The sequence below is a fragment of the Ictidomys tridecemlineatus genome, chromosome 4 (genome assembly GCF_052094955.1).
Source record: "Ictidomys tridecemlineatus isolate mIctTri1 chromosome 4, mIctTri1.hap1, whole genome shotgun sequence".
Lineage (NCBI taxonomy): Eukaryota > Metazoa > Chordata > Mammalia > Rodentia > Sciuridae > Ictidomys > Ictidomys tridecemlineatus.
This window is the reverse complement of record NC_135480.1, coordinates 12,207,384-12,229,052: the sequence shown is the minus strand read 5'-3', so window position 1 is coordinate 12,229,052 and position 21,669 is coordinate 12,207,384. Positions and strand designations below refer to the sequence as shown.

The 21,669-nt window shown below is 38.9% G+C and overlaps 1 protein-coding gene across 1 annotated transcript; it reads left to right on the top strand.

The window, feature by feature from the left end:
- The first annotated feature begins 1,668 nt into the window (after window positions 1–1,668).
- On the top strand, window positions 1,669–19,442 carry Ms4a5 (membrane spanning 4-domains A5). The gene is made up of 5 exons (XM_005331644.3): window positions 1,669–1,821; window positions 6,295–6,423; window positions 7,851–7,907; window positions 8,905–9,057; window positions 19,341–19,442. The coding sequence occupies exons 1-5, from the start codon at window positions 1,669–1,671 to the stop codon at window positions 19,440–19,442; spliced, it is 594 nt and encodes a 197-aa protein (XP_005331701.1).
- The last annotated feature ends 2,227 nt before the right edge of the window (window positions 19,443–21,669 follow it).

Sequence of the window (21,669 nt, the reverse complement as noted above, 5' to 3'; positions counted from 1 at the left end):
CTGTAAGCAAGCAGGAGTACAGAAGCAGAATCGTGCAGTTAGCAAAACAATGCAATGGATACATTGGCATTTCCCATGGGACTTTCCGGGGTGGCATAGCAGCAAACATGCAGAAGGGAAGTAGGTCAAGATGACCCTAGTTAAGGGCAAATTAGAGAATGGTTACTAATGTGTAGACAACCAATCTCTGACAGGGTACATTCTCCAAGAAAAATGGGAACCAAAGAGAGAACAATTTTACATTGTATAAAAATTGCCATTTTATGTTGCCAAGTATGCTATGGTAGGTAACAATTAGTGGGTACAAAGATGGGTTTTCCCATAGGAGAAGTTTTCCTTACATAACATAGAGTCTCAGGGTAAAATGGAGTCTGTTTGGTCATTGCCCATAGAGCCTGGCCCATAACACAGAGTACAGCTAAGCCATGGGTAGAAAGGGTAAAATAATACCTTATGAAGTGTTTTGGAGGAGAGTTTGCTAAACTCAGAGAATACTAACCTAGCATCAGGTAGTTTTATGAAAGACGGTCACCATGAGGATTCTATGTCCATGGAAAATTGAATGAGTGAAGGGTAAATCCAAAGAAAAGACATTTTAAGGGAATGAGCAGTGTTTACAAATGTTCTCACTGGTAAGTGCATAGAAGTTGATCACATTGGTGACAGTAGGAAATTCAAATAAAATTCTGATCTCTATGGAAAATACCAGAGGTGACAAGACAAAATGTAAAAAAAAAAAAAAAAGACATGAATTCTTTTATTTTATCCACATCCCTGCAATTTGACATGCAGATCCTTCCACACAGACATGGAGTCTATGTCCTTATATTTAAACCTGGACTATCTACACAGTTGTGTAGGCCCAGGGAACACTAACATATGACTCAGATGAAAAGCATCTGTGAATTGGAAGAGAACCAGGAGTCTGCCGACTGTCTGACACATGACCAAGGACATCCTAATTCATCCAACTCTGGACACTCCACCAGTTGACCACTCAAGTGTGAGAGAAGTTGGTAGGGATGAGCCGAGTTTGAACAGGACCAGAAGAACCAACTATGGCTCACAGAAGTGTCAATGAAGTAACAACAGGAGTTGTTAGAAGCCACTAGGTTTGGGGTAGACTTTTACCCAGGGAAAGCTACTAAAAATCAGGTGAGTAAAAGAAAAGAAAAACAGTGATAGGCTACAAGGATGCTATGTGTGCTTCCAAAATTGGCTAATTAGATCTATAGCCTAAGAGGCTTGGTCCTCCACCTGCATGAGTATACAAAATGAGAAATTTTTTCTAGTCGCCATTTAGTTGGGAACTAAGATGTCTTTATGGGTCATCTAGTCTGATCTGGTCTAGAGAAACATGAGGAAGCTGAGCTCAGCATAGGGGGATATGACTTTTCCATGGGGACAATGTGTTTGTGATCAAATCAAGAATACTAGTGAGTTCCTCGGATCCACAGTCCTGGGCAGCTTACTTTCTGACTTTCTTGGGATCTTGCCCAGTCCTGAGATTCTATGACTCTGTGACTCTTATGATTCTATAATTCCAAACCCAAGTAGACAATGCCAGCGCTCCAGACAGGCCTGGAACAGGAAAAGAACATGGTCTAGACTGAAAGACCAACTAAAAAAAATTTTTTTTTTTCATTTGAAAACACCAACAGTACCATCATGAACTCAAGGGATACGCACAGTCCTGTGTTTCTGGTATTTCCTCCAGAGATCAACCAACCAGAATATCACGAAAATGTCCTCTCAGCCACCGCCTACGCATCTCAAAACCTCTTGCAGAAATTACTCACTTCAAAACTGAAGATCTTAGGGGTAAGACTTGCCTCTCTGTGTGAATTCTACTAAAGGGGCAGAGGGAAAGAATAGAAAGAAACATCTGGTGGCACATGTTTTAAGGTAGGAGTCAATTCCAAATTTTATTTCCACTCAATTCAGAGAGTATGGATTACATTTCCATACCAATATGCATGAGATGCTGCAAAGAGGAGAATGTACGATGAATAAGTCAGGGCCCTAGGCTCTTGACATTCACATTCTCCATACTGACCAACTATTAAATTTTTCTAGTTGATTTCTGAGAGGAAAAAATGGGAAAGAAAATCAACAAAAAGTCAACAGGACAGAGTCTTATGTCTTGGATTATTGCAATTTTCCCAGTTTTATATTTTTTCTGATCAAAAATCAGAATTCAAAGCCTGGCATGAAAATGACATGTATATTTGCATACAGCTGTTGCAGAATATCCTCTTAATACTATTAATACTCATCTCTCCATTCATCCAGCTAACCCATGCCATAAATATTAATTTTCTTTTTTTTAACCAATCCCTCTTTAGGATAATGTGGGGATTCGGTTATATTTGAGATTATAATTTGTCCATATCTGAAAACATTTGTCCTCTCAGGCCTCATCCTCCAAGAATAAAAAAAAAATAGAAATTAATTTTTCAGAAAAAATATAATAGAAAAGTGGAAAAAGATGGTCAAGTAAAATGAAGAAGAGAACCATCAATGTAAACTGCTTTAGCATCTATTCAAATATAATGAAATCCAAAATTTTGCTAAACAATTCAAATTACTTTTCAATGGAGCATCTAATAGGAGCTATAAATGGTGGTAGTGATGGCGGGTCAGATAGAGAATAGTTACTTCCAACTAAAAGGACAAGACAATTTTATGGCAATTTTGGCACTTAACATGAACTCTAAAGAAGTGATGGAATTTCAACAAGTGGAAATAAAAAGAGAGGAAGGAGGCAGGACAGTCTAAATGGGAAACACATCCTAAATAAATGCATATGGTAGCAGGTTAGGAATGGCAAAAGAGAGCTGGGAGAGGTCAATCAAGGCTTCAAAGACTCAAGAAGATTAAAAAATAGGAAGCAACCATCATGGACAAATAAAAACCACAGGATATCCACATCATGCAATAGTATTCATTGGTAAAAGAAATGAGCTGTCCAGACAAGAAGAGACACAGGGAAACTGTAAACACTAGGGTTCAGTGAAGGAGGACAGTTTATAAAGGCTACCTATTGTATGATTCCAACTATAAGGCATTCTGGAAAAGACAAAACTATGAGATGATGAAAAGATCAGTCAGTGCCAGCCAGAGGTTCTAGGGAGACAGAAAGGGATGAATAGGGTAGCTCAGAGGATTTTAAGGTCAAGAAAATGATTCTGTATAAAATTGTAACACTACAATGGTAGACTTTTGCCAGAACTCGCAGAACGTGCAACATAAAATGAGGTCTAATGTGATCTCTATGGACTATAGTTGATGAAGTGTCCATGTCGGTTCATCAGCCGTATCAGATGTCCCTCCATGATATGAGATGGTGGTGGTAGGAAATGCTGGGATGAAGGGGAAGAGGCAGGAAGAGGAAGAAGAAGAGATGTAGGAAACTTCTTAAGTTTGTAATCAATTTTCCTGGAACCTAAAACTTTTCTAAAATATCAAGTCTATTGATTTAAATGAAATGCTAAATATGGTAAATGTCATGTGCCACAATAAAAATCATGAGATAACATATTTGTGTATTTTGATACCAGGGATTGACCTCATAGACGCTTACCACTGAGCCACATCCCCAGCTCTTTATTTCATATTTTATTTGGAGACAATTGCTGAATTGCTTAGGGCCTTGCTAAGTTGTCGAGGCTGGCTTTGAACTCACCATCTTCCTGCCTCAGCCTCACAACCTGCTGTGATAACCGGCATGAGCCACTGTGCTGGACATGAAATAATACTTAAAAAATAATAAAAAAAAATTCAAAAGCAACCATGAAGGTACTTTGAAGACCCAATATTCAATAATTATATGTTCCCTCTTTATGAGATTTGATAATATAGACAATTAGTTTCCAACCTATAAAATTACTGAAACTACTAAAAGTGCTTATTTCATAAAGTATTTAACAAGTTCCTATGCCTCAATGTGGAACCACTGACCCACATTTTTGAGGAGGAAGAATACTAGAAATCTGTTATCTTTAAAACATTTCTCTGAGTGAATCTAATGCCCACAGGATTCAGGAGTTACTATTCAAACAATTCTGAAGAGTAATATAATTTGGAGTTGTTTTGGAATTTTACTTTAGCACTGACTCAAAACGTGGAAAAAGAAGATAGGTGCAGGAAAGCCAGTTAGAAAATCCTAATAATTGAGTTGAATGAGTGGTGGCTATTGAGGTGATTGAATTTCCCAGATTCCTATAGTCAGAGCAGTATTTGCCTCTATAATACTTACGATCTTAAGAAGTCAGAATATGTCCTCCTAAAAGAGCTCACTCCCAAAAGTGGAATAAAAGGGCTGGGGTTCTCTTTACCCAATATTTTTTAAAACTTACCAAAGCTTCTGCAGAGCAAAGAAAATGATTAAGAGTGTGAAGAGAGAGCCTACAGAATGGGAGAAAATCTTGGCCAGCAACTCCTCTAACAGGGGATTAATATGGGCAGAATATATAAAGAACTCAAAAAACTTAACACCAAAAAACAAACCAAATAACCCAATCAATAACTGGGCAAAAAACTAAACTTTTTAAGAAACTTTGCAAAAGAAGAAGCACAAACTGCTAATAAATTAAAAAAAGAAAATTCAATATCTCTATCAACCAGGGAAATGCAAATCAAAACTGCACTAAAATTTCATCTCTCCAGCCAGAATGTCAGTGATCAAGAATAAAAACAATAAGTGCTGGCAGTATCGTGGGGGAAAAGGTACACTTGTACATTGCTTTTAGGACTGCAGATTACTGCAACCACTCTGGAAAGGAGGATGAAGATTTCTCAAAAACTAGGGATGGAACTACCATGGTGACTCAGCTATCCCACTCCTTCATATCTTTCCAAAAGATCCGAAATTGGCATACTGTGGTGACACAGCCACCTCAATGTTTATAACAGCACAATTCACAATAGCTAAATTATGGAATCAACCCAGGTCCTTGTCAATAAATGAACGAATTAAGAAATTGTGGTATACATATACAATGGAGTTCTAGTCAGCCATAACAAAGAATGAAATTATGGCACTTACCAGTAAATGGAAGAAAGTGGAGAATATCATGCTAAAGGAAAATTAGCCAAACTCAGAAATTCAAAGGTTGCACGTTTTCTCTGATATGCAGAAGCTAGAGTAAAATAAAGGAAAGGGGAAGGGAGATGACATAAAGATAAAGGGCAGATAAGTAATGTAGAAGGAAATGGAGAAGCAGAGTGGAGGGATGGGAAAGGAGAGGCAATGAAGAATGAATTCTTTAAAAATCTTAATATGTGCACATATAAATATACCACAGGGAATTTCATCTTGATGCATAAGTAAAAAGAACCAAACATAAATTAATAGATGAGTGGAAAAGAATTCTAGTAGAGGAAAAGGAACAAGAAAGGGGAGAGAGAAGGGGGAGGGAAATGGAGACACCATGAACTGAAGTCTAAGTCCATTCAGGGACGAGTTTGTCAGGATGAACCCAACTACTGTGTATGGCTGTAAAGCCCTGATTTTAAAAAGTGTGGGTCCAGGCTTCATGAAAATATTCTCACTTAGGGCTCTACTAAAAGTGATAGTTGCTATGGCAGCAAGTGAGATCACTCAGTCTGAGAAGGTGGACTGAAAGTAAAAGAGGGCAGAGGGCATAGACTCCTGTTCTTTATGCCATAGTTTCTGTTCTTTATGTCACTTTCGCGGTCTTCCCTAACACTTGTCAGGCTGCTGCTTGGTGCTGCATTGCATCACAAGTGTGGCACAGGAGGGAAAACAGAACAAAATATACAGAGTCCAAGAGAGCTTTAGCCCTGGGAGGGGGACAGTACTTCAGCAGGCTGAGCATGGGTCATAGGCAGGGGTTTTCTGACAGTCCACTTCTCCCTGAAACAGGCTGGTGCTGCAGTTTAGAATTGAGTGCTCCTCCAACATTCACTCATATGTGCTAAGGAGTTGGACAGCTTATGAAGACACAGGTTTCTTGGTTTCCTCCTGGGGATTCTGATAAGTACAGGAGAAGACTGATACTTTGCCTTTCTGGCTCACAAGAGATGCCGAGATTGCCATCCATAGATCACATTTTCAGGAACATTGGCTTAGATCATTTTCCCGATTGACAAATATCACAGAGGAATTAAGCACATACCTGTGAGCATCATAAAGGGACTTTGACTATTCTTTTATTTTTCATAAAAGAAGGTAAACTGCCAAATCTTTTTAATCAAAAGAAGATGTAAGCAGAAAGGAATCCCATCACTTTTGTTTTTTTTTTCTCACTATGATTTTTCCCTCATTTACAGGCTACTCAGATCCTGATTGGAATTGTAAACTTTTTTTTTGGAATTATTTTTCTTTTCACCTTGGTACCTCCTTACCCAAGGTTTCCTTTTATACTTCTTTCAGGATTCCCATTTTGGGGCTCTGCTTTGGTGAGTATCATCAATCAAGTTCAATTTGAAGCCATGCCACCCAGGATGGCGGGGAATTCCTAGTTATGAAATAAACTACATTCAGGAGTATGGTGGGCTTTGAAAAGTATGACCAAGAAAAAAAAATCAGCCTTTGTGAAATTACTTCCCCATTAAATTACCAGAATGACTGTTTTCCCAGCTTGAAGTCTTGAAATTCCTCTGGGAAAATTTCTTTGGGCCTTGTAGTTGTTTATTTGTTCATTGATTTATTCAAAATTTGTTGCTAATATAATCTAGATCCATAGAGCAAGACAAGGATCCAAAACTTAGTACAATGAGAGTCCTTCAAAGGGCTCCCAGGCCAGGCCAGGGAGAAAACTTGTCCACGGATCACATGAAAGTAGTATGAATAAATGATCTCACACAGGTGTAGGAAGTCAAGTAAATAGAGGCAAAGGAACAACTTCCTCCTTAGAGAAATGGAGAGGCAGAGAGGGGAGCATGGAGGACCTATTTAACCACATTCAATAAACGTTACTTTAGCATCTAATTTAGCACCAGAGAATGGGTGGAGTCTAGGGGTTGCTCATACAGGCAGTCCCCAATCTCAAGGTCCCAGCTGAGTGGAGAGTCAGACAAATTACCATGGAGTGATGAGTGATGACAGAGGTCATAGGAAAAGCATCTAAAAGCGTAAGGGACATTGTCCAGAGCCACTTCCAGTCTGAGTTTTAAAGGATGATGAAGATATATCCAGGGCATCCGGAGCAAGGGATAGGAGTGTCTTGTTGCATGCCAAGGGGGAAATAAATACAAAAGGCTGGAGGTGTGGGGAGCGTTGTGTATTCTATGTTCTGCAAGAGTTTAGCACAGAGGGTGAGCGTGCAGGGAGAGGGGTGGAGAAATGCCAGCAAGGAGGCTAGAAACTTAAACTTGGGTGGGCTGTAATGGGATGGGAAGTTTCCACTGGACAATAATGCTATCATATTTGGCTCACCTTCATGAAAATTCTTGGGATTTTTTATTGTTGTTGTTCAGAATTAACAGCATATTAGCTACCAACCCCAAGATTAGGTTGTAAGAAAGATGGAATCGGATCTTATTGGTGATAAGTGGATGTGACACCTAGTGTGTCATGACAGCAAAGCTGAGTCCACACAATAGCCGTAAAAGGAAGATGAGTGAGAAAGCTTAATGTCCCGTAAGGTTAAAAGAAAATCTCATGCTCAAATAAGTAGCGAAGCCCGGAGCCAATGTCCAGTGCCGTGTTTTTGTCCTTTGTCCTGTGTGGACAGTCATCCAGACAGCTTCCCCTTCTCAGGCCTGGGAAGACCATGTGAACTCAGGAGGAGGATGCAAAGGGAATGTGTGGACACCCATGGCGTGGGGACTCTTCCACGTCAGCTAACCATGGCCCCCATTAAGATACTCATTCTCTCCCACAGTTCATTACGTCTGGAGCCTTTCTCATTGCGTTAAAAAGGAAAACCACCGAATCCATGGTGAGTGATGTTTCCCCTTGATTAAAAACTTACAACTTTGAAATTATTCATCCTAGCCTTGAAAGTGAGTTTTGAAAATCCCTAGGTGACCATAATTCCACAAACGGCCAAGTACTCATACCACAAAATGGCATTTGCTTTCTACTTTCGTGGACATCGTAAGCTCGGAGTGCCAGAATAGTGTTTTCTGGGTCACCAAGCCGAATTCTTATTCTACATGTGAAGACGCTGAGGCACAGAAATGTTAAGCAACTGGTTCAATTTCCTCAGTCCCTTAGTGGTAGAATGCATCTCCATATTCCTGCTAGTCCATCACTCAGTCTTTCTGGATATTTAGTGCCTACTGCACGCCAGACACTCTGACAGACACTTATTTGACCCACAGGAAAGACATACTGTAGGAAACCTAATTAAGTCAGAAATAGAATCTAGAAATCAAAAGTGTTGCTAAAGAATGTGAAATCATAACTTATCGATTCATTATAACTAGAATAGGTCTACCCAAAGATTCAGAGATATTAGATATTGATTATAAGCCAATAAATGATTTTTCTGAACCACTTATTGACTTATTAATAGGAGTAAATGTAAATATGTAAAAAAGAATATCTCCTATAAGTTTGTGGCTAGAAATAAAAATTGCAGAGAAATGCAATGTTCAGTTTGACACAAGAGTCTTGAAGTGAAAATGCTAGTGGACCCTGAGGTCTAAATGCAGTGGAACACAGCGACCCCACAAAGCCCTGTGTCCCAGGTGCACCCCTCCCCATTCAAATGGAAATCATCGTGGGTGCAGAATGTGAGGAGGAGGAGGAATGTACTAAAAATTCACTGGATCCTCTTATTCTGTGGATGAGGGCTGAATCCCAAAGAAATGAAGCTAGCTTGTGACACTGTGACACTGACTAGAATCCTGCTCTCCAGCCACCCTCTCATTGCTTTGACTATAGCACAGGCCGGGCCTAAGTCATTGTGTTTTGCTCTGATTCTATTTCAGGCGAAAGTGAGCCGGGTAATGAATTTTCTTAGTGCCGTGGCAGCAGCAGCTGGAATCATTCTCCTCACATTTGGTTTCCTTCTAGATCGAAACTACATTTGTGGCTATTCTCCAGAAGGCATTCGGTGCGGTGAAATTACTGCGCTCTTGGTTGTAAGTATGCTGCAATTTTAGAGTAAAAAAAAAAAAAGATTTCTTAACACTTAATTAGCACCATCTAGATAATACTGTGGATACACATGTCTTGTCTTTTACTCATAAACATTCAGGAAATCCATAATATTTGATAAAACATTCTATGACGCATTATGGAACAGAACAATAAATACATTACAACACCCACCTTTAGGAATTCACACGGGTGGAAAAGAGGTAAAACATTGAGACAAGTGAGCGATGTACTAAAAGTGATATACTAAAAGAAAAATTCAGGCACAGCAGTTTGGTTTCAGTTCATAGTCCTAGAAGTACATTAGAATTTTAAGCCAAATTGTCCTTCTGATTTTTGATTTGGCTTTAGTAACTTAGGTTAGGCTTCTGATGGAGCATGGTAGATTGAAAACGGGCACTTATTTCTGCTCTTCCCAAAATACCACTAAAGTTAGTGTAAAGGAATGTAAAAGGTGTGAATCCACCTGAAGATAAAAAGGTAGTCACCACATCAAAAAATGGTGAAGAGGGACAGAGATGTAGGTCCCTGATGGAGTGAAGCATTTAGCATATATGGGGCACTGGAATCAACTCACGGTACCCACCAAAAAAACTGCTGAAGACACTAAAAGCTACCTAAAGGAGGTCCTAAGAGAAGTTAGATATTTCACATAGCAGAGTCTAAGAATACTGAGCTGGTGGATGCACTTCAACTACAGACATCAGGGCAGAGAACAGAAAATAGGGAGACTGGTTCAGGTAATGGTGGATTGGGCTATTAGTATCAACTCTTCTTTAAAACAAAAATGCTAAATCAAAAAAAAAAAGCCAAACGAAAACCATCTTAAAGATATTAAAAAATCAAAAGTCAGCTGGAACTGCAGGGTGAGTTCTGTAGCCATGGTATGTTAAAGGGCACCAAAGCTGCCATGTTTTCTGGCTGGTTTGTCAACACTGCCCATCTGGAATCTGATTCCCAGCACAAGCAGAGGCCCAAAGTCCACATGAGGTAGAAATACCTGGAAGAGACCTTCTCCATGTTGAGCTAAGCTCTGGATGGAATTCTACACTCTTCTCCAATCAAGGATAAAAGGACATAACAAAGTACCCTGTCCCATCATGGCAGAGAAATCTTACTGCATAATGTACGTAAGGAACTTATAGCCATAGATCAAATGCCCTGTCAGCCTCTTCCCATTCCCACTCCAGCTGGGATTTTAACTTCCGGTAGTCAGTCATCAAGGGGGCAAGGCAAGAATTACAGACAGAGGACAGAAAGAGGAAATAATGACAGAATATTTTTGGAACCAATAAAATGATTAACCCACAAGTCCCAGAAGCCTAGTGAATTCTGGACACATAATGAAAATGTAAACAACAAGGGCAGAGAAAATTTCAAAGCAACAAGAAGGCCAGTTGTTTTCAAAAGATAGGTGATTTTTTTTTTTTTTATCTTGGAGAAGATAGTAACTAGAAGGAAAAATAAGGGAGCTGGAATCTCCAGAGTGTTGTTTCATCTTTAACGTGCCAAATAAACTAAGCCAAAACGATTCTGGCGTTTGCTAATTTAGACCCACGTAATGCTTCACAGACTTCTATACCAAGGGAATAACCAGGATGCTTAAGTTTAAAAAGCTCACCTTCACCTAATGTTGAAGCACTCGACATCTTACCATCTTTTAAAACTGAAATATGTAGATCTTAAAGAATTTTCCTAAAATGAACATATTTGTATACCAAGTGACTATTTTCTCTCTTTCTATACTGTGAAATCACTATGTCCAAACACCAATAAGAGTAGGGGGTTAAGTACCAAGTTCTTGAGAGCAGAGGGTCTACATATATTGTTTGAAATCTTTATAAATTACAGATTTGCCTATTCTCTCCCATTTATTTATGTATTCACTCAATTGTGTATTTGTATCATTATGGACTTGTATGAGTGTTTATTTAATACTTTGAGTTATAATTTAATATTGTGCAAATTAAGAAAATTTGAGCCACTGTGAACTCTTTGGATCCTGTGATCCTTGTACATTCCCCTATTTTGTGAAGGGATTTATTTGTTTTAACATTTCCATAGTTTCAGGCACTACAAGATTCTCTAGGTTCTTCTTGTATATTCCCTGCACAAGGCCTTAGAAGCACTCATTCATCCAGAGGAGCCCACATTTATTCTGTCAATAAACGGTACTAGAAACCAAGATCAGGTACTAGATATGCTTGTTTTACCCAAGTACCATTGTTTCTTAGACAGACCCTCTCAGCTGACGGATAAGAAATACCTCTGCATTAACCCAACTTATTCACATATCTATAAATATTTCTTAATGTGCTCATAACTATTTATATTGAGCTGGACATGAGTTCATAACGATGCATTACCGTGTGGATCATTTTAGCTTCTGAACTGGTTATTGGGAAACTACCTCCCAGCAGTGGGAAACCTGTCTCCCACCATCCTCCAGCTGTGCACTTATTTTTTTCGATTATGTTCTGTAAATGCAGAGTGGTGTCAGAATTGTTGACCGGCATCTCCATGCTGGACACAGTGACGATGAGCAGCACCTTTACATTCATGCTAATGGACTTCTTCAGCTTCCCACAAAACTCTGCTAAACACCTTTTTTTCTCCCTCACCCCTTCAGTGAGCTTATTTCATCTGCTTGTCATACAATTAGATGACTTTGCCACAGTCTATATTCTAGAGTCATCTACATTCTAGAATCACCCAATAACCTGAAATATACCATTTTTTTAACTTGCATACATTAAAGTTCAGTCTTTTCAACAAGTTACTAATCTTCATGGAATTAACTCATTTGTTTTTTTCTTGCTTGTGCTTTTTGTGTTGTATCTAAGAAATCATTGCCTGACCAAAGATGTACTCTTATACCCTCTTCTAAGGTTTTTATTGGTTTAGGTCTTCCATTTGTCCTTTGAGTTGTGTGTGTGTGTGTGTGTGTGTGTGTGTGTGTGTGTGTGTGTGTGTGTGTGGTGTGAGGAAAGGGATCAGTTTCATTCTTCTGTATGTCATCTAAGCACCATTTGCTAAAAAGACTTGTTTAACCTATTCTATTCCAAGCCACACTGATGAATATCAATACAGCATGACTGAAAGGGCTGATGTCTGGGCTCTAAATTCCATTCTATCACTCTATAGCCTACCCTACGTCGGAACCACAGGGCCTCTATCCCCATAGCTTTGCAATAAGTTCTGAAAACACAGAGTACAAGTTCTACAACTTCACTCTTCCTTCTCAGGATTATTTTTGACTATTATGAGTCCCTGATTTTTATATGAGTTTTAGGCTCATCCTGTCAATTTCTGTCAAAAGAAAATTTCAGATGAAATTTTTTTAAGAGGTTGTGTTGAATTTTTAGACAATTTTGAGGGTTATTAGCATCTTAGCATAACAAGTTGCTGTACTTCTTAAACCATGAACCTGAGATATCTCTTTATTTCATTTAGTTTTTAAATATGTTTCACCGAGGTGGTGGTGGTAGTGATGGTGGTGTCTTTGTAAGTAGGAACTCATCCATGAAGGCTCAGTGCAGTCTTCCTCTGATGCAAAAGAGCCAGTTTCTTGCCTAACATCACCAAGATTTATTAGATTAGATGACAGGCAAAGGAAGATGGTTCATAACCATTAGCGGAAAACACTGACAAATGTATTATGCGAATCAGTGTTAACAGAACAGGGTAGAGTCGAATCATGCATTGAGACATGGTATAATGCAAAGTTTCTATGGATTTAGTCAAGGATTAACAAGAAAATAGGAAGACATTAAATATTGTGAGGACCTTGAAAAATTGTCCCATGCCTGCTGATGGAGAAATCAGCAGCTCCTCAGAGGTGGAATGTGGGAAAAAAGAGTCTTTCCTAAAGTCAATTTCTTAAACACAGAGAAGACTGAGGAAAGTTTCTGTAAGGTTTTAATGCATAGCCTCATTATTTCTTTTAGAAAGAATATTGGTTTGGGAGGCATTTTACTTATTGGTCCTTGTGCCTGGCTAAGAAAACAGCATCATAAAATTGACTCCTGCCCCAGGAACTTATTCTTTCAGATACACAAAGGCATAGACAGAAAGGATGGGTAGAGGCAATGGTTTAGCAGACCTTCATGAGTCAAAACGAAACAAGAACAGCTCTGAGAAGACGGTGAAGAACTTCCGGGAGATGTGATTCCTGGGGGCGGGAGGCAGGGGGGACAAACCCTGAGTGACAGAAAGTGCTGAACTTGCCACATCAGCATAGACATGCAAGTCCCAACAGGGAAACTCAAGGGGCTTCCGTGGAACAGGTGCTAAATGAGCTCCAGGAGCAGGACCCTAATGGTGAGGGGTCTTGGCTAGACCTCCCTGAGGCCTCCACAGCCACCAAGCACCCACCCACAGACCACCAGGGAAATCTACAGCAGTTCAAAGCTGGGTTTATTAAATATGCGGAAGAAGACAAGAACGTAGGGTCTTGGGCTCAACAGGGGAAAGTAGAGCGGGTACTTGCAGGGTTTCATCAACTGAATCTATTCATAAAGAAGTTTTCAGGAAGAGTAACGCTAGACCTGGTTAAAAACTGGTTAGAATTTACAAACTCGGGAGTATACAAGGCCAGTGGATGGTGTTATTCTTGGAAAACATGAATTGACATGGAAAAACTGTTGCCTTATCTTTACTCCTAAAAAGACTTCAAATAAAACCTGGAACTGATACCTGGTTACACACATCATGCTTTGGTGCATTTTGTAAATTTGCTGGTTCATAGTACGGTTGTTTTTAAATTCATGCTTTCTGTTCAGTTCTCAGTGATCTTAACCAAAATGAAAAAAAATTAAAAGACAATGGAAATTACAAAGTGGAAAAAGAAGACACAGCTAGATTGTCAAGTGACTCCTGTGTCAGCTGACTTCTAACAAGTGACAACAGGGGTCAGGAGACAGCAGAATGACATCAGTGTGCTGAGAAAAACAACCTTCAACCACTCACCCATTGTTGTCCATTCTTGTAAGAATGTAGTTGAGAAAAAGAGAGAAAGAATCTCAGAGATAGAAAAAAAAAATTGAATCGACCTCCTGAAGACCTATTTAGGCATAAAAGGAATAATAAGGAATAAACTCTCAGGCTGAGGATATGGCTCAGTTGGGAGAGAGCTTGCCTGGGTTCAATCCCAACACCACACACACAAAACAGAATGAACTCCAAATAGGAAAAAATAAAAACCAGCACCAGATGCAAGAAGGAACTAAGATCAAGAAATGCCATGAATATGTGAACAAATGTAACTGGATATTGCTTATAGAAAGTAGTAATACTTACTACTAAGATTAAACTGTAAGGACATGTTTAAAATAACAGAAAATACTAATATATAAGTAGAGTAAGGGGCAAATGGCATTTCTTCTATTTATATTTGCTAAAGGTAAATATAATAGTGTTATCTGAGCGGAGAATGAAGGTTTTATAAACTTTAGACTTTGGTGAGCTAAGTATGTTTTAAAGTATACAGTATCATCAAAAGTAAGAACCTCAGTGAGTACATTGGCACACACCTGTAATCCCAGCAACTGGGGAAGCTGAGGCAGGAGGATTGCAAGTTCAAGGCCAGCCTTAGCAACTTAGTGAGGTCCTATGAAACTTAGTGAGAACTTAGTGTTTTTTAAAAAGGGATAGGTAGGGGCTGGGGATATAGCTCAGTCATAAGGAAGCACCCAGTAACAAAACAAACAAACAAACAAACAACAAAAGAAACGTAGACCTAATATACTTAGAATACTATACTCAACATAATGCACATTTTTGTAGAACATACAACAAAAGGAAAATAAGCACACATTAAAAAATAAAATCATTCTAGATTAACACCAGAGTTGAAGCCAAACAGTGTATGTTCTATGCAATAAACCTTGAGCAATAATAATAACCTCAAAACCCCTATTGACTATGTTTTAAGATGCTTCCAAATGATGTAGGAGCCAGGGAAAAAATCATAATGGAAATAAATATGACAATGCTGTAAAGGGAAAGATCAAAAACTTGTGGGCAAGAGAGAAGCACCACTATTGAGGCAATTCATAGTACCTCGAAAGCTAGATACTATAAAATAGGAAACATGTAAAAATTTATGGTCCAACCATTGAGAATTAGAAAAAAGACAGAAAATTGCTCCTCCCCTCCACCCCACCCCTCAAAAGCAAGAGCATACATTAGTGAAAAAGAGAGAAAAGAAATCGTGCACATACTAGTAAAGATCAAAACAGTCAACAATGTTTTTTGGAAAGTGCTAAAAATATGTAATTTATTTCCTTTTCTCCACTTCTGGTTATGATAGAGTAGTATCAGGACACCTCTCTTAGGAGAGGTGTTTTTTGTTTGTTTGTTTGTTTGTTTTGTTTTGTTTTGGTACTAGGGATGGAATCCTAGGATGCTTTACCACTAAACCACATCCCCAGCCTCTTTTTCATTTTTTTATTTTGAGACAGAATCTTGCTAAATTTCTTAGGGTCTTGCTAAATGGCTGAGGCTGGCCTCAAACTTTAGATCCTCTTATCTCAGCCTTGCAAGAATCACTGGGATTACAGGCACAACCACTTTTAAACTGATTAGCATATTAAAAACACCTGGCTGTTGGAATGGAGATGAAGGAAACCACAGTGACTAGGATCTGAGGAGCAAGGCTCATGTCAAGAATTGTCCACACAAAGCCAGTGTTCTCTACCACTTTTCTCCTTGAGGTATTTGCTGACTCCTAAGATTTACAGGATACCAAATCAGAAGCCAGGCTGATAGGAAGCAAGGTCATCATGAACAATATTATAAAAATAATCTGACGCTGCAGACGAAATTCACAAATGCCTTATAAAAGCCCAACAACCCAAATTATGTCAAACCCACCTGTCACAGCAAAGGAGAAAAGAGAACATCTGAAAATTCTTTAATAAAGATTCAAATCTATAATTTAAAACTTTCACCCAAAAAAAGAAAGAAAAAGAAAATCAATCCAGGAGCAGATTAGTTCTTTCAAATATTTAGAAAAGGAGTAACAGTAACTTGAACAAGCACTTAAATGGTGCTGTCACAATCTTTGACACTAAAATATGACAAGGACATTGCTAAGAATAAGACGATTATAGGAAGTTCTCTTTTATTAACCTTGTGTAGACATCCGAAATAAAAGATGAGGAACCAAACTGAGTGATGAACGTGAGAATTCATCACGGGCTACTCAGTCAAAACCAGAATTACAGTTGATTTCACATTCAAAAATTTATCAGTAATACACCTAAATGTGAAACAGTAAACTATAAAGCTTCTAGACTGGGAGAGAGAATTTAGGAGAACATTTTCATGACTGGAGGTACTCAGAGCATGAAAGAAACTAACAAGAATAAATAAATAAATAGGAATGCTTTTTTAAAAAATTATTTTAAGTAAAAGGAGCAAACAAACTAAAACTTCATCAAAGTCATCATTAAGAGAGTGGAAATCAAAGCACACAGTGGGGGTAATTTTTCCCAATATGTATATCTATCAAATGACCCATATGTGGAATACACTTGAAAATTAGTAATAAACTGGCAAAAAGTTTAAATGAGAAAGGCTTTCACAAGCACATCAGAAAGAAGATAGACAGATGGTTAGTGAGCATGTGAAAGTGTGTTCAATGCCATTAGTCCTCAGAGAAGCACGAATTAAAATCACAGTGAGATGCATACATTGGAATGATCTTAATTAAAAATATTGGCAATACCAAGTGTCAGAAGGAATGTGAAGCAGCTGGAAGTCTTACATATTTTTGGTGGGGGGCAAAATGAGGTGTTCACCTTGGAAAACTATTTAGCGGTTTTTAACAAGGTAAAATACACCTATTTTATGTCTCACACATGAGAATATTCACAGCAACTCTGTTCATCATGGTGAAAACAGGAGCAATTCAAATGTCCATCAACAGCAAAGGAGCTCAACAAGTGGTGATTATTCAAATAACAGAGTATCTCTCAGCAAGAAAAAAGAATGGCTGACTGATACATGGATCAACACGGATGAATTTCAATCCCTTATGGTTTTTTATTGGTTCTTTTTAGAACCATGACAGTAGAATCCATTTTGAAGTAATTATTCAAGCATGGAATATGTCTTATTCTAGTTAGGAGCCCATTCTTGTGGCTGTACCTGGTGGTGGATTCATACATGTTCATGGAAAAATTTTGTCAGATTCATTCCACTGCCTTTCCTTTTCCTATCCGCTCAATCCATTATGTTAAACACACAATTTCAGATACAAAAGTGAACAGGCAAATTTAATAAATGATCTCAGAAATTCAGAGGAGAGGATCCTCTAGGTGATGTCGGAGGATTGACAGGGAGAAAACAGAGACCTTACTGGAGTGATGGCTATGTGCTGTATCTTGATATAGGAAGCAAACAGATGATAGATAGATAGATAGATAGATAGATAGATAGATAGATAGATAGATAGATAGATAGATAGATAGGATGTACTTCTTTATGTGTAAACTCTGATGCTAAAAATATTAGAAAATATTTTTAAAGCAGATAACAGTTTTATATTTTTATGTACAGAGTGCATATAACTCAAGAAAAAAGTAAAAAACATTATTAAAAAGGGAAGGAGTTTATACAAAAGCAACTCAAATTCTCTAGTAATCAGGGAAATGACAAATGTATTAACAATGGACTAATATTTACATTCATTAGCCTAGAAATAATTAACAAGATACCACAATTATTACTGGCAGAGACATGGTGAATAGGATGATCTTATGTATCAGCAATAGAAATATAAGATGTTTATACCCTTTTAGAAAGAGAGGAGACAGCGATTACTCTTATGAAAGATGCATATACCTTTTAACTCTGATATTCACCTCCACAGCAAGTGATTATGGGTTTTGTACATTATCTGGCCATTAAAAACATGTGGCTCTAAAATAGTCATTTAAAAATGCAGTAGAAAAACCTGGTTGAGGAACAGAATGTTATTGTATTAACCTTTGCAAAAATTTCAGTGTAAGATTCAGCTCCCAGAAGACATCACACCTTGGCTGGCACAGCCCCTGTGTCCAGCCTCTGGGCTATGACAAAGTGTGTGTCCCTCTTAGTCATGCACTTACTTGCTGTGACTAAAAGACCCAACCAGCACAATTATAGAGTAGGAAAAGTTAATCTGGGGGTTCCCAGTCTCAGAGGTCTCAGAGAGACAGCGGCTCCATTCCTCAGGGTTCAAGGTGAGGATCATGGCAGAAGAGTGTGGCAGAGGGAAGTTGCTGAGGGCCATTACCAAGTAGGAATGACGCATCGAAATTTTCTTGCCAAGCGTACCCCATGCTGCTTAGAGGACATTCGATGGGACATTGCATGCATGCTTTAATAAGGTGACCTTGCTCAAGGACCAAGGCAGATCCAGGTTTAGAGCTGATCAGGTTTGAGGAAGTAACCGGCTCCTTGAGTTTAAGGCGTTGCCAGTTTAAGATAATGGGTTTTAGGGAAGTTGGAAGTTGAAGATTATTGCTGGGATTAGGGTGTTCCTGCTGCTTGTTCCCATTGAGTTCTCGTGAGATTAAAATGGGATTTGGAGAGAGCCTCATGGGATTTGGAGAGAGCCTCGTGGAGTAGGTGAATTGTGCGGCAGACAGGAGAACGCGATTGCCCCTGGACCTGTGTGGAGGCGGTGTGAGAGCTGGAATAAAGAATTGCTGTTTGAACCTACAAAGGTGTGTGGTGGCTCGTGATTCTGGTGCCAAGCCGAGACCTTGGCAGGAAGTGGCTCACATGATGATCAGGAAGCAGAGAGAAATTTCCGCTTGCTACAAGATATATACCCCTAAGCCATGCTCCCCAATATCCACCTCTTCTAGCCACACCCTACCCACCTTCAATTACCACTCAGTTAATTCCTATCAGGGTATTAATTCACTGACTGGGTTAAGGCTTTTTGTTTTTTTATTCCTTTTTCTATCTCTACCACCTTCTTTTTTTCTCCTTTAATAGATCACTTTTTGGATATATTTTTGTATTTGACATATTTATGAAATTGAGTATTGCCCATGCATAATTTAGAAAATGTATGATTTATGCTATCCTGTGTTATGCTATGATGAAATAACTGTATGCTCTCGGTATTCTCTGCTGACTTGATTCCAGAGCATGAGAAATACTTGAGAAATGGGTGGGGGGGAAGGTTATTACATAGGCATCACTGCCTCATTCTAATCAGAAAAAAATAATATGCTAATACGATGACTCTTCTTTATCTTCTGTGTTTCAGGGAATATTCACCATGTTGATGATCCTCAACGTTATCGAATTACTCATTTCTCTGCCTATCTCAGTTTGTGGATTCCACTCAGAAGAAGATCATGACTTTTAGGACTGTCGTTTCTAGCACTGTGAGAATAAAATGTGTTGCGATATTTCTGAGAGATGAGCTCTGCCCCAAAGGAACATAAAATCTTCAGGCTGCCAACTCTGTGACTCACAGGGAGGGTGGGGGTGAGGACCCGTTGGCACTCAAACACTACCTGCCTCTTGGCCAGGGCATCTCCCCTGTCCACACCTCGGTGCCTTCAGCTGTCCTTCGTGCATTCTTTCACCTACAGGACAGCAGAGTGCTGTTGCCCCAGGACAAGCCAAGGTTCAAACCAAAGCCCCAGGTCAGGGTGACCAAGTTCTCTCACTTTTCTGATTCAGAAAAATCTGCCAGTTTCTCTAAGGTTCTGTCCCGTGATTCCTACTCTGTTTTGCGGGAAGATGAGTTAGAGGCAAAAACGGTTTGGCCCACAAAACATATGTGGATGCTGAAAGATCATCTGTGCAGTAAGCTGACCAACTAGAATGGGAACGATAAAAACAAAGAAAATAAATATTTATCGAGCCACTGTGTTGCTCCAGGCTTCATGCTAGAACTTAGCATGCTTCACCCGTTGCTCATTTTGTCTCACAAAAGAAGTCAATTTTAATATTATACCCAAACAAGGAAGCTGAAGAACAGAAAAAGTATGTAATTTTCTCAAAGTCACAAAGCTTTCAGTGGTAGTCTGGCTGCAGAGTGTAGAGGTCTTAATCTGTAAACCAATCTCTGCTAAGGTTTTTGGTCTCAGGATCACTTTATTAAAAATTATAAAGGAGTCTTTACACATTAGTACAAATAAAATTTTTCCTAAAGTATACTTTTCAAAATAAAATAATTAGTAGGGAGGATGATATTGATTTCTGTTTTCAGTAAGCTCTTTAATGCACTGGTTCCTAGACTCAACTGAATATTCAAATCATCTGAGGAACTTTCATAAATTCCTGTTCACCAAATGCAAACACAAGCCAACTGGATCTGAATGTGGTGAGAGCCAGGCATCAGTCTTTTTTTAAAAAAAGATTTACAAAGGATTTGCAATGCAGAGCAAAATTTGGAAACTATTGCTTTACTCTGGCACAATGGAAGGCAACTGGATTCTCATCGTGGCTTTTGCATACTCTGATGTATGGGTTCTGGAGCCTATGGGGTGCCCTATTGCAATCCTGTGAACAATGGAAATAAGTTCTAGTATTGACATGAAAATAGCTTTGAGCTCATGGGCCCCCTAAAAGTGTCTTGAGGACCCCAGGAAATTCCCAGACTACACTTCCGGAATCATTGCCTTCTGCTGACAATATCTTCTGGACATTAGGGATCTGCCTGTGCCATCTCGATTGTCCTGACAGCCCTCTGAGCTAGCTGTGCCTTTGTCAGGGACGTGAAACCCACATTCTAAGTAGCTAACTTTCTGAGATCACAAAGGGAGTATGATTTAGAACCAGGATTTGAATCAAGATTGCCTAACTCCAAATCCCATTATCTTATGCTCACATGGGCTTTGAGCAAACAAAAAAATTTAGCATACTCAAAGAAAATAAATTAGCAGGCTTGTGTCTATAGGTATGGGTATGAAGGTGAAGGACAGGGAAATGGCAGGAGGAAAAAACGGTCCATTTTTTAAAAAATTTCCAGGAGTGAGGATCTGATAAAAAATATTTTGGCAACTGAGTGATGTTCAGATGGGTGAGGTGTGAGAAATATTTAAGGTTGAACCCCTGGTAGGTAAAGATAATGGTTTTTAAGTCAGACCTAGATTTAAATATTGGTTTTGCTCCATAAAACTGTGACTTGAACCAGCTATTTAAACTTTATGGGCTTTAAATTCCTAGAATAATATACAGTAATAATAATGTCTACCTAGTGAGTTTGCTGTGACCCCTAAATGAAATATGTGAAGTGATTTTTATCAGTATCTAGAACTTAAAAAATCGCTTCATAAATAGTAATGTTTTTGTTTTGTTTTGTTTTTTGGTGCTGGGGATTGAACTCAGGGGCACTCAACCACTGAGCCACATCCTCAGCCCTATTTTGTATTTTATTTAGAGACAGGGTCTCACTGAGTTGCCTAGTGTCTCACTGTTGCTGAGGCTGGCTTTGAACTCACCATCCTCCTGTCTCAGCCTCCTGACTACTGGGATTACAGGCGTGCCCTACCACACCTGGCTAATAGTAGGTTTTTTTAAACACATAATTGTGATTATCTTGCTCTTAAAACATCAATTATTGGGTGATATACTAACTGTGA